The 12,824-nt window shown below is 47.1% G+C and overlaps 1 protein-coding gene across 1 annotated transcript; it reads right to left on the reverse strand.

Moving 5' to 3' along the window:
- Window positions 1–6,385: 6,385 nt before the first annotated feature.
- Window positions 6,386–12,585, reverse strand: LOC142587699 (general transcription factor 3C polypeptide 1). Its single transcript, XM_075698881.1, has one exon. The coding sequence runs from the start codon at window positions 12,439–12,441 to the stop codon at window positions 6,619–6,621; it is 5,823 nt and encodes a 1,940-aa protein (XP_075554996.1). The 5' UTR covers window positions 12,442–12,585; the 3' UTR covers window positions 6,386–6,618.
- Window positions 12,586–12,824: the final 239 nt, after the last annotated feature.

Here is a 12,824-nt window from a genome sequence, read left to right on the forward strand (position 1 = left end):
CGGCAAAGAGCCATCGGCTACAACTCGGGTATGCAGCAAGCACAGACACGAGGAAGATTTCTGCTACGGCGCCGGGTCTGCGATGTTCGGCGAGTAGCAGAAAACGCGCACTGAGACGTTCGCCCGCGCCCGCTACCCGACTAATGTTATGAAGGTTTGGTCTATGAACTAGTTGATCCTAAATACTTGCAAGTTCACTGGAATAGAAATGGAGCGGTAAGAAGCACATTAAAGAAAGGCACGGCATATATGGTCATGTTTGTGTTCTGAATGAATGTGTACTGGCTTACGAGAAAGAAGCAGCGGGAAATCGCATGCTGAGATCGATAAACATACAGTGCGACGCAACTTGAGAAATAATATTGAAAAGTCCAAGAATTTATAAGAGAAAATAGATTGAATTGTCGCGACGGCACATACCAGCTGTCGCCGTAGGCGTCGAAGTCTCTATAACGAAATTATTTTTGAACAGCACCGATAGCGTCCACGCAACGATGTTTGCTTGTGTACTGTCAAATGCTCAAATTCTGCGGCCTCAAAGCTCGAGGCACGGTGCGAAAGCGCGCGCAGCAAAAGAGAGTGTGCGCGGACATGTATGCAGACGCGCAGTCGGTCGCTGCGAACCCGTACGTGTGATCGCTGCATTGACGTTTCATTCTGGTAAGTTCCATTTGGTTTTACAGGCAGCCGACTATAAGGACATACTTCACATAGTTTGCTCTGAGCGTTTGCCTACCTTTCACGCGAGAGGCCGGTTCGGGAGACGCCATCGCGGCGACCGCGCGCAGTGGCGTGCGCTGTACGTATTCGGTAAAGAGATAGCGTCTGTGAATGATTCTGTGCTTGCAGTTTCCCCGAGATTATTATTTCGACAGTAAAAAACTTCGCTCGTTTTGAGAGTACTTACAGAAATGTCCAGGTGGGCTGCCGCGTGGTGTTCTTATTGAGCACCGTAAGCCAAACCAATGAGGAGCGAGCCGCGTGATTCCTCATAGTACGCAAGGGAGGTGCTTCCGACAGACGGCGACTCCCTAAGTCCTCGACCCCAATATTGTAAATACAGTCTTTCTATACTCTCAACATCCCCGTAACACTATTTCCACTTGTTTGTTCGATAAGCTGCCTGCAATGCTTCTTTTTTTTATTTATGATTGTGGAAGGCGATTCATTGCAAGATTTTGAAACGACTGTAATGGCACTGTCTTTATGGTCTTTCCATTTACAGAACTACACATTCTTTAGAGCTCAGCTCTTAAGCGCCCGTTCCTGCGTTGAGCGTCGGCGTGCCTCGGCGAAACGAGCGAACGCGGAGCGCAGCGGCAGATGAAAGAACAACACGCGAGGAGGAAAGTGGAGGAGGAGCTGAGGAGAGAGACCGCCTACGCATGCGCCGAGTTGCCGGGGCCCACGGCAACTTCAGCTACGTGGGCGGTCTCATCTGAGCTTCCGAGAGGGGTGGGGGCGTCAGGGTGGCGCGAGGTCGGGAGGGCTACTCGTTCGCGGCGTCGTCTACTGAGGTGAGCCCACTGTACCAGCGTGAGTGAGAGGGATCGCTGCTCCCGCAAGGGGCGATGGCGAGCGGCTACGAGTAGGGCTCGACGTGAGGCTGGCTTGGGTGTTGTTGCCGCTGACACCTTTGCCACGATTTCTCCGCGACGAGGGGCCCACTGTCATCATTGTAAATGTAAAATGCATCATGGAATGTAAAAATTTTGTCGATCATTGCAAAACTACCATAATCCCTCTTCCCTTTCCACGAAATACAAACCTGTTATTATCTACAGTTATGTCGGGAAACTGGGAAGCATAACTGATCGCAGCAATATCACCCGCTCTAACACTTGAATAAGAATTTTTTAAAAGGTTGTGTTTGATGCAACCATATTTAACTTTGCACAGAGAGTTTCCATAGCATACGACCAATTTTCCCTAAATTTGGTCTTGGTGGCTGTTAATGTTCTCCCAGGGTAGCGGGCTAAATTCTGCCCCACCCGTTAGACATGCTTATAACACTCTAGAGTGCTTGCATGCATAATTTGTTGTGAAAGCCCCAATCGCCATCTACTTCAAACTTTACTTCCATATCACCCATTATCTTGTCCTTACAGTCAGCACACATAAGGAAGCTGACTCCTTTAGTTCAGTGAGGACACCAGGCGAACCTAAAATATCACGCATGGAAAAAATAAACATAAAAATATGAGGGTTCAGTAATTATTCACAATGCCTCTAAATAAGCCAGAAACGTTAAAAATGCACTACACATTGCACTTAAAATGTTGTCTATTGCTTCTGAAACATCTGAAACGCAAAGTTCTTTTGGGACATTGGAAAAGCTACCTAATAGCAGCAGCATGATACTTTCGAACACTTGCTCAGAATATTTTTAAAGGCTGTATTTGATCAACACGCATTTACGATTGCACCTGAACTTGGCGCGTTGTTCCCGTTAATGTTCACAAAAATTTGACCTCAGTTGTAATTATGCCAGCGCAGCCATCTAAGTTTTACACTGCTCATAAAACAGAATAATAATGCTACGGACCACTTGCATGCGTACTATACTGGAAAATTTACATTTAACTCACCCATTTGGAACATTGCCTACACATTGGCCATACAATTTTCCCCATTTCCCTAATTTTCCCCCGACATAAACCAATGCCTTGTTTAGCTCACCAAGGACAATGGAGAAATAAACTATGAATCTTGTATGATGCATGAAAACAATTGGAAAAACGTGGATTTGGTAATCAACTGCAACACTTGCATTTAAAGCAGGAAAGTGAGTTCCCCAATGTATTGTGTTTAAAATTTTCGCTATATTCATGAAATTTCAACAGTCTTTCGTGCTGTTGTTTTAGGAGACTGGGAAACATTTCGATTAACAGCAATATGACACTCTGGAATGCTTTAATTAACAACATTCTACAAGGGTTGCAATGAGGCTACACAGAATAAACGTACATTACTCATCATTCAGAACACTGCCTCGTACTTGGAATAAATATAAACAGCGTGCCTGGCATATTTTATCGAGCTTACGGGGGGAAAACAACTAAATGGCATCTATATAACGCAGAAATATTGGGAGAAAGCAACTATTCAGTAACTGTTTTCACAGCACATAAGTAGTCTACACAGCGTAAATTTTTGTTGCATGTCATCAAAAAGTGGCCCTCATTTTTAAAAATACGAAATATCTGTTGTTTTTGCTCCAGCCGGCAAACAATAGCGTAGCTCTTATTTAGAAACTGAGTGAAAGTAAAGTCGCCAAAGTCAGAAGTGGCACATGCCTTTAGAAAAAGATTTAGAAAAACTTAAGGTTAATATTGGTATTGAAATGGCTCGCACATTCGACCAAGGTAATTTTCACGAACATATCTTCAATATGTCGTGATTACATAATGCAATTCCAAAGTTATACCTGTAAGAGGTTTCATTAGATTTTCAATTGTGATAAGATACTAGGACTGCAACACTATGTAGGCTATGTGAGCCCAGAGATTAAATAGTTTTCATAAAGACATGCTAAAGATGAAGACGAAAGGAACACGTAAGACAGGACTGGCACCAATCCGGTCGTGCGTGTTCCTTTCGTCGTTGTACGTCTTTAGTGTGTTTTTATGAACTGTCAAGATGCATCAACTCGCCCAAACCAAGCTATTGAGATTAAAAAGTTTCAGCATTTGATAATCTGCCGATTACATGCCGTATGGCACACCAGTCGTCGGGTGAGGCTGGCTATAATACTTTATCTGGACCTCTCCCTCGCCCACAGGTTAATGGTAGCAAGCCGATTGTGTTTTCATATACGGATATAGTGGTCCCAAAAAACTGGGCATGATGCAAGTTGCCCAAGCTGACAGTTTCTTAGGATGGGAACTGCCCAGCGCCAGGCGTTCTCCAGAATGTAAGCGTATGTAGCGAATACCGCGCACTGTCTGCTACACAGTGCCCTGAGAAGACAAATAACAATCCTTGCTGTCCAAGCAGGGTATGCACATTAGAGAAAAGGATTACTTATGTGGTCACTAAATTAGGAAAGAATATTTAGCTTCAATTGTAGGTTCGTTGGACTTTCGGGTGTGCAGCCAAAAGTGCCTGCTTTCAAAGGTGGGGGAGCAAATTACATACTTCGCCACACCCCCCTCCCCCCACTTTTGACAGTGGGGGGGGGGGGGGCAAGTGCCCTCCTTGCCCCCCCGGTAGATACGCCTATGCTTGGCATGCTACGTTTACAATGAGCAGCTGCCTGCAGACGTCCAAGCAGCCTTCGGTGGTTTTGCCCCTATCCACAGGACATGGAAAAAGAGTTTGCAATATCCTGCACTTTGAGGTGTTGAGGCAAGCACGACTTACCAGGCGTCCCTTCATGTTCAGGTCGATCGGGGTCGTGGAAGCCATCAAGCCAAAATGAAGAAACAATGCAAGTTGACTGCTCTCATCGAGAACTCAGCGGAATGCAAAGACGGCAGGAATCGGTTCTCCTATGGTTTCGTAACCATAGGAGACCTGCAGTTTAATAACACCTCTGCATAAAATATTACCGTGAAATGTACTTCATGTCCTTCCCAAGAGCGACAGCATGTCATATTCTTCAAACCCGTTTTCTACAACACATCTTGTGTACAGTGTCCTGATAGACTCGCAAATAGCGTCAATAGGAATATTGATAGCTGCCTTACACATCCTGAAATGCACCAACTCGTTACCCAAACAGGTCTATAATCATCCTTCGGGACAGGTCCACACTGAAGGTGTCTCCCTACCGGACTTTGTCAAACAGATCCTCGTTTCTGGCCCCCCAAGTTCGCCGTTGAAAGACATGACTCACCAGCGGAACTGCTAACAACGGTGCGCGACGCGTCTACGCTGGCTGCGGCGTGTGAAACTGAATGCGGTGTGCCTGAAGATGTGGACATGCTTTGTCAATATTCCCATTGTGAAAGAATTCCTGTTGGAAGGGTTGTGTCTTACCTCACAAGTAACATCCTTTGTCGTTCAGCCTCAGACAAGGAAGGTGGGTTTCTTGTTTCATGTTGTGTGTTCTATTAGTAAAGCTCAAGTTTCTGTGGATGCGGTCTTTAACGTGTGGTCAGATGTTAACCTGAAGAATGCCAAGTCCAAAGCACAGCGCTTGTCCTTGATGCTTCTTTTTGTGTTCCGCATCTATTTTTGCGCTGGTTATATCATTATGGAATACCATTTCACCCAGTCTCACACCTTGCTTCTATCTACAGAACTGCTCTGAACTGAAGCTCCTTTGAAATGAGCTTCATTTCTCTCATTTCAACATGGTATCATCGTGCATGTGGCGATGGCATGAGTCAAAGTACACTAAACCAATATGAATAAATTCAGTCTTAATTGTACAGCTTGCAGACCTGCAGTTTAATAACACCTCTGCATAAAATATTACCGTGAAATGTACTTCATGTCCTTCCCAAGAGCGACAGCATGTCATATTCTTCAAACCCGTTTTCTACAACACATCTTGTGTACAGTGTCCTGATAAACTCGCAAATAGCGTCAATAGGAATATTGATAGCTGCCTTACACATCCTGAAATGCACCAACTCGTTACCCAAACTGTGCATAGTATGGACACTGGAACACTAATGTCCAGCAGGCAACGATGCAGTCCATGCAGCAGACCGAGAACATACGCACCAGCCAGCCTCACTAGGTGACAGAGTAACAGTCGCTTCAGACGGACCTGTGCCACATAGATACAAGGTCATACCGACACACCGAAGGCTCGAGGAGAAAAATCTATACCCCACCACACCTGACACTCTCGAAAGAGGATGCGATAACTTGCAGACAACTACAAACCAATGCTTTCCCACACGAGATGAAACAGCATCTCATTTACCCTACACATTAGATACGACTGCAAATTCTGCTACACGCAAAACGCTCTGCACCATATGGTATGAAAATGCAAACGAAACACTGACATTCCCTCTAGCCCCCAGCCCACACCGGGGCAGTGGAACGCCCGGCTCACCAGCCTCAACCCTGATGACAAATGTCAGCTGAAAAGAGCAAGGCAGATGGCCAGATCACATGGCTTCCTGAACTGAGGAGGCTACCAGCAAGGAATGTCACCAAACAACTCCATCTGCTGTTAATAAAGTTCAATCATCACCGTCATCTGAATACACTCTTAAAGTAAGGAGCAAGCCATATTTTATGACCTCTTTGTGCTACACAGAATTCAAATTTCACATGCACTAGTTATGTAGTTTTCAGAAGTTCCTAAACACAATGGCGTCCAGAAATAAGACTACATTACACAGCAGCACCAATTACTATTGGTTACTACATTAAGTATATCTAGGACAAGAATGTATTACGCTATATTATTAACAGACCAAGTGCACAATAACAAGGATTTATTTTGACAAGGCCAGGAGTCGCTCATCTATGTCCACACAGACATGGTAATTTCCTAGTTTTACTGCACTCGTTGGAATGCAAAATGATTTTATTCTTCCTGTGCAGAAAAAGGCACCTTTCAGGAAATTTACAAAGAATTGACACAGGCAGTCTACACAGATGTAATACATATGTACACAGTAGGGCACGTCAAGCATGCATGGACATTACCACCTATTTTTGAAAATGGACTGAAAACGCTGTGAAGTTAACAAGAGCCTCGAGAGTTCCGTCATAGCAGACAATATCACCTGGACAGTATTTGTCACAAATGACCAGTTGACGCCGCTTGGAGAAGAGGCTGCACTTTGCTGCAGTGTCCATCCTCATGAAGAATCGCCTGATGCAACCCATCTGCTCCAGAATCCGTAACATGTCCAGTGTCTGCACACATGGCTCTATTTGACGGGAGAAGTTGGCCCTGAACTGGTCTTCCGTCACACCAGGATTGTCCAAGATGTACGACAGCACTGCGGACAGGAGCTGGAAGAACACGGGGCGATTCAGCGTTCCATCAGGCTTTCTCCACAGCCTCGGAATGTACATAATCTTCTCAAAATTCTCCACATTAATGTTCTTTGTCATTGCCTCGTAATAAGTTCGCTTCAGGCAGCTGCTATTGCTGTCTCGTGTCCGTCGACTGTTTGCGTTTTTCCATCCAATTTCACTTCTCTCATCCTTACTGACACTAGAAGCACTGCTGCTCTCTTTGCCCGCACTTTTCAAAGTACATGATGATGATGGTTCAGGCCCTGTGCTACCTGGTGCGCCTTCTGCAGTGGTTCCTCCAGCATCAGTGCTACCTTCAGCAGCGTTCTCCGATCTGCCACTGGTGTCAGCTGTCGGCTTGAGCTGGTCTGTTACTGCTACCTTCTTTACTTTGGCTCTCAGGACATGCTCCTGCTCCCCTAGAGTGCATGTGTAGGCACGCATCTCTTTAGGGATCTTGAAAGTACGGATCACCCAAGGTTTGCAGTGCTGAAGTGCAACGTATCGAATGCATGTCACTCCAATACGCAGTATCATTTTCTTTTCGACCAAGAAATCAAGGTGAGAGTTCAGGGTCATACTGTCCATGGCTGAATTAAGGGCTTCGCAGAGTTGGGCATAGGTGACTCCAAGTTGTTCTTTCTTCAGAATGAAGTAGTAGATTTCAGTTCCAAGCTGGGCATCTTCGGGGGCTTTCCCCTCCTGTTTGTAAGCATCAGCAATTCCTTCTCCTGTCCAGCAGTGGCTTACTGCACTCAAGCTGTAGCAGGCCCGTTGCTCTTGGACAATCTTGTCATACAAAGAGTTACGAACTTTCAGAGCGTAAGACTTGTCTGTGGGGTCCTCGAGAGTCCAGCCTGGGATGAGATCCTCGTCAGTGAGCGAGAAGTTGAGCTTGCATGATTTGATGACTATGTAGTCCTGAGGACGCAAGTAATTGTATTGGAGTGCTTTAGTCATGTCCTGCCTGAGCATGTAAAGGAATGAACGAGACGTTTTGGCATTGCAGCCAGATGTCACAAAGTTGAGGCTCTTTGCCTTGTCACTGAGTGTGGTGTTGCTCCCGAGAGGCTCTTCAGCCAAGGAGGCAGTTGGTTCTGGCTTTCGCAGGTGCGTTTTCCCAGCAGTCATGCTGCAGTCGTATTCAACTATTGCTTGAGGTACTTCCATCGTGTAACTGAGCTTGTTCATGAGCTGCAGTGTGAACAGCAATGGTGCATATGCTGGCTCAATACCATCATGGAAGCTACATGGCTCTCCACTCCTACGCTTGGTCAAAAGTTCAAGCAGAAATTTTCCCATCAATGTTATGTGCTGTGGCGAGTAGCGTCGTGTCATATCGAACTGGAACTTGTTGGACAGTGTGAATGGCAGCATGGAGAGGTTGAGAGAGATGAAAAGTTTCTTGGCATTGGGGTGCTTTCTGCAGATGACACCGTTGTGCCTCAGTCGAGCAGTCACAGAGCGAACAAGATTGTCTGGATACTGCTCGTAGATTTTGTACAGCATCAAGGACCAGTTACTCTTGCCATCGTCAGCTGCAAGCGAGGACAGGATCACTATTGCCACTGAGCTGAAGTGTATGTCAACAAGGTTGTGAGGCTCTGTGTAAGACCAGCTGTCCATTTCAACTTGGCCACTCACAATTATTTCATAACGGTCCTTCAGCTCATCAAAACTATTAGGGAGGGTGACCTCCCGGTGCCTCTCCTCTGAGCTCTTGCTGAATTTTTGCATGAGATGATCAAGGACAGTTCTGAACATAGACAACCATTGTTTTTCATCTGATTTCACTGGCTTTGGCCCATGAAACATTTCCACGAGTTTCTGGTCTTGCTGTGCTTCGCAAAGGAAGACTGAGGCATTGACCTTGGTTGCGGGGTTGAGCAACATAAATCGCAGTCGCCTCTGACATGCTCGAGATGTCTTGTCTTTGCTCAACTCAGGAAAGCGCTCATTCAGGATGTCCCTGATCACAGTAAATGGCACCACCATCTTATCCAAATGTCGGTCCAGAAACCATGAACAAACTTTGCACATGAGCAGAACAATGTCCTCCTGTGACGACCATGATACTCGCATGGTCTTCATTTCCTTTAGAGCAGCTTGGTCTTTGTCATCATAGTAGGGCCTGCGAACATTGTGGCGCTTCCTAGGCTGTACGACCCTGACAGTAATATCAGACTTCTTTCGTTGCGGAGCTTTTCTCCTGGGCTGGTGTTCGTCAGCTTTCTTTGCTCCTTTCACAACAGGCACAGCTAATGGCTCGCCATCTGGTTGTTTTGGGTAGTAGACTGACATTCGAGAAATTGCATCTCGAACCCTTTTCTGGCTTTGTTTTTGTGGAGGACTTGATCCAGTGTTTTTGGAAGCTCTGTCCAAATAGCTAAGAAGTCTCTGCAGAGGCTTAGCACCTTTTGGATTTGGCTTTCTGCTTTCAGCAGCGGATGTGCTTAGCTTTGCGGGCATCGGGCTTGCACAAGCCCAGTTTCTCTTAAGGTGTGCAAAGAGGGCAGAGTCAAAGCCCGCGGCCCCAAGCTGATCGCCGGGCACTATGCCATTGTCTTGCTCTTCTCCAAACTCTCTGTTTCTGCAGGCTTCAATCATGGCTGGCTTCTTGTACAAATTCTGAAGCTCTATGGTTTGACCTTGTATCGACTGCGGCATTCCAAGGGGAGTACAAATGCAAGTGTTCTCAACTTCCAACCAGAAGTGGTCGACGTCCTGCTGAGTCTCAAGAAAGAAGTGCTTTACAGGATACTCAATGTCAGTTGATACCTGGTGGTAGCCTGGATGAGAAATTTTAGTGTCTTTGATGCATAAGTTTCTGTGCAGGAAAAGGTAGACCTGGTCCTTCTCCTTGAGGCGCTGAGGCCCGAAGGTGACCATGCCTACAAATGCCAGCCTCTTCACTGTCTCATGGATTGAGTAGATGTACCTCCTGGCAAAAAGCAGCGCATTCCTCAGCTTCACAGGCAGACTCCGAATGAGGTAGTGACATTTAATCTTATCATGAAGGTACTCTTCGAGCCCTTCAATCTTGTGCTTGATCGAGCTCGCAATCTTGACAAACAGAGAGAGTGGCAGTGAGAGTAGGATGTCTGCAAACAATACCCATCCATTGGGCGTGCTCGGACTGTTGGACAGAGGTGGAACAAACATCTTCCAGCTAACATCCTTCTGGTACTGTGCTGGGGTTGAAGGGTCATCTGATAGCCGCTCTTGCAGAACACCATCGTAGCTGTACAACAAATAATGCATGAAGGCATAACAGAGATGCATTCTGCGAAACTTTGGCTGCGCTCCGTAGTAGCGCCCCATGGCAGGGTTGTAAGTCATCTTCGAGCAGGTACTGGCTTCGGGTGCAGGGCTACACTCTGGTTTCTTGGGCTCCTTTGGTGTGGCTTGGAAATACTTGAACTTGGCCTGCTCTATGGCTGCCTTGACGATTTCATCATCTTTGGTGACAGATGGCATACAAATCAGCTTGAGGTCCCTCACATTTTGCCCCAGTCTCAGGACAGTATGAATAGTCTTGAGGTACCCACCGTTGCAGAGTTTGGAGAGCAGCCGCCTGAGGGACACCCGGTCCAGTTTCGTTGTTGAGCCTTCCTCCTCCTCAGCCTTTTGCAGGGCCTTCTGCAGTTTGGATAAGTCTGTGACCACTGTCTCAGCCTTTATATACTCGAGGATCCTATTTGCCCGCGTGAGCATCCTGTAGGAAGGGAGCAGTTTCTGCAGGGGCTTTCTATCTGTCACCTCTGAGAGTGTAGGGAAACTTATTGTCGCCTGTGGTTTCACTTTCCGAAAGAAGCAGGCACTGTTGGTCTCTACAGTGATGGTGGGTTGCTCAACCTCGAGAGTGTCTGCACTGCTGTCATGCAAGCTATCACTGGACGTTGAGCATGAAGGAAGAGTGTCTATGCCCTTTTCTGCTTCTTTTGGCACCTCTCTTGTTGTACACGTGCCTACAGGTGGCTGTTTAATGACAGCAGCTGTTCCTGCCTTCTTTGCAGCTGATTCAGTTTTTTCCACTTCTTCTTCAGCTTTTGTTACTTCTTGCACTTCTGCAGCCTCCAACGATTTTGACAATGAGGAAGTATCTGTCTTTCGCTTTTTAGCAGGCGGTGGCTCTACCCTTGGCTGCTCCAGCATCCGTTTCTTTTCAGCCAGAATCTTTTTGTGCATCTCAGACTTTGTAGCAAACTCTGGACAAAAGTACCTGATCACACGCTGCTTGCCCACGTCTTCCCTGTATGGTACCACAAGCTGTCTCTTCATCAACCCCTTTTGAAGATTCCGAACCTCCAGGCGGGTTGCCATTAAGGCGGCAGACAGTTCACGCAAAGTCATTCCCGCTGTGCCAGTTTTGTAGACCTCCTTGTAAGCTTGGCTCAGCCTCGGCCTGTCATACGTGTACTTTTGCGGGTGAAAGAACAGGCCTGTGCTCTTGTCGGCATTGTACCCTTCGACGTCCTCCTCCTCTTCCTCCTCCTCGTAAGGCCTGACAAGCTCACAGATGCGAACGTTGCGCGGCTTGTTGTTCTTCGTGTACCATTCCTCGCGGGGCGAGTTTGGATAGAATTCGCTGTACGGCACAGCATGCCGGGCCACGTACTTGGACGCTGGGCCATACATGAGTTTCTTGGCCGCCGCGGGGGTCAGTCCAAGCTCGTTAAAGAGTTTGGAAGTCTCTTCGCGCTTGTTCGGTTTGCTGTCTAACAGGGCGCAGAGCTCCCGGGCCATAATCTGCCTCTTAGTTTTCACCTCCACGAAGAACCGCGGCAGATGGAGCAAGAAACCTACTTTGCTACCGCCGCTCTCCGTCTTCAGGCAGAAGTCCTGCTTCGTGATTAGGTTTCGCTGCACCAACTGCTTGCGCATGATGAACATGGACGCGTGTGTAATGTTCATCACACGCAGGTCCAGTTGCCCCTGCGTCGTTTGGCCCAAGTAACGCGAGCGACCAATACGCTCCAGTATGCAGTACTTCATTTCGCTCAGGTCCAAGTCCGCGATCGTGTTGTTGGGCCCGATCAGCGCCCGCTCGCGAGTCATTTGGTCGGCTACTATCACCAAACGGTTGCCCCACTTAGCAACGACGTCGTCCAGGATGAGTGAGCTACGCCGGACTTCGTCGCTAACATCCTTGCGAGTGTCAAAGGCGCAGCACGAACCGAGCTGCCCGTTCTTGTTGACCAACTTGTAGGGGTAAGGATCCGGTGGAAGCACATTGGGTTCGACCACGTACCCAGTGTTGGGATCCACGTGCTTGTACCGGTCGTAAATGACGAGGTCCATGCGGGGCTCTTTGAGTGCGTAGAAGCTGAGGCGAGTCTCCGGGACCAGCGCGCTCCATATGAAGGCTTTGGACTTGCTGTCCAGAGAGAGGGGAAAATTTGGGCGCAGCTGCAGGCGGACCCACAGAGCCTGTAGCGTGATGCCATCGAGTCCTTCCAACGCTATCTCGTCGACGCAGCACGAATAAAAATCGGTTTGTGATGTCATGTTTTTCTGCGGTAGAACCGCCAAATGCAAGTGCTTATCACACCTGCAAATGGCACCTGTCACCGATTACGGCTCTAAATAAAAGTAGCCACTGAAATACAAGCATGCGCGTCGCCATTTTAAAGAGCGCAACTTTGATTCCAACTTCGGATTCTAGTGGATTCTTTGAAAGAAAAGTTGTAACGACTAGCAAATCACAAACTCAATGAACTCTTAACCACAATTAAGATAAACACGTTTTAAGTCAATAGAAACAGATTTTTTTATTAATAAAAACTTGGATTTTTAATTTTAATCAGAGCTTAGGCAAGCGGTTTGACCACGGTTTGACTTCGACCGTGACGATTTGAGCCAATTCACGATTTTTCTGGCTTGGATTGGCC

This window comes from Dermacentor variabilis, chromosome 7, assembly GCF_050947875.1.
Source record: "Dermacentor variabilis isolate Ectoservices chromosome 7, ASM5094787v1, whole genome shotgun sequence".
Lineage (NCBI taxonomy): Eukaryota > Metazoa > Arthropoda > Arachnida > Ixodida > Ixodidae > Dermacentor > Dermacentor variabilis.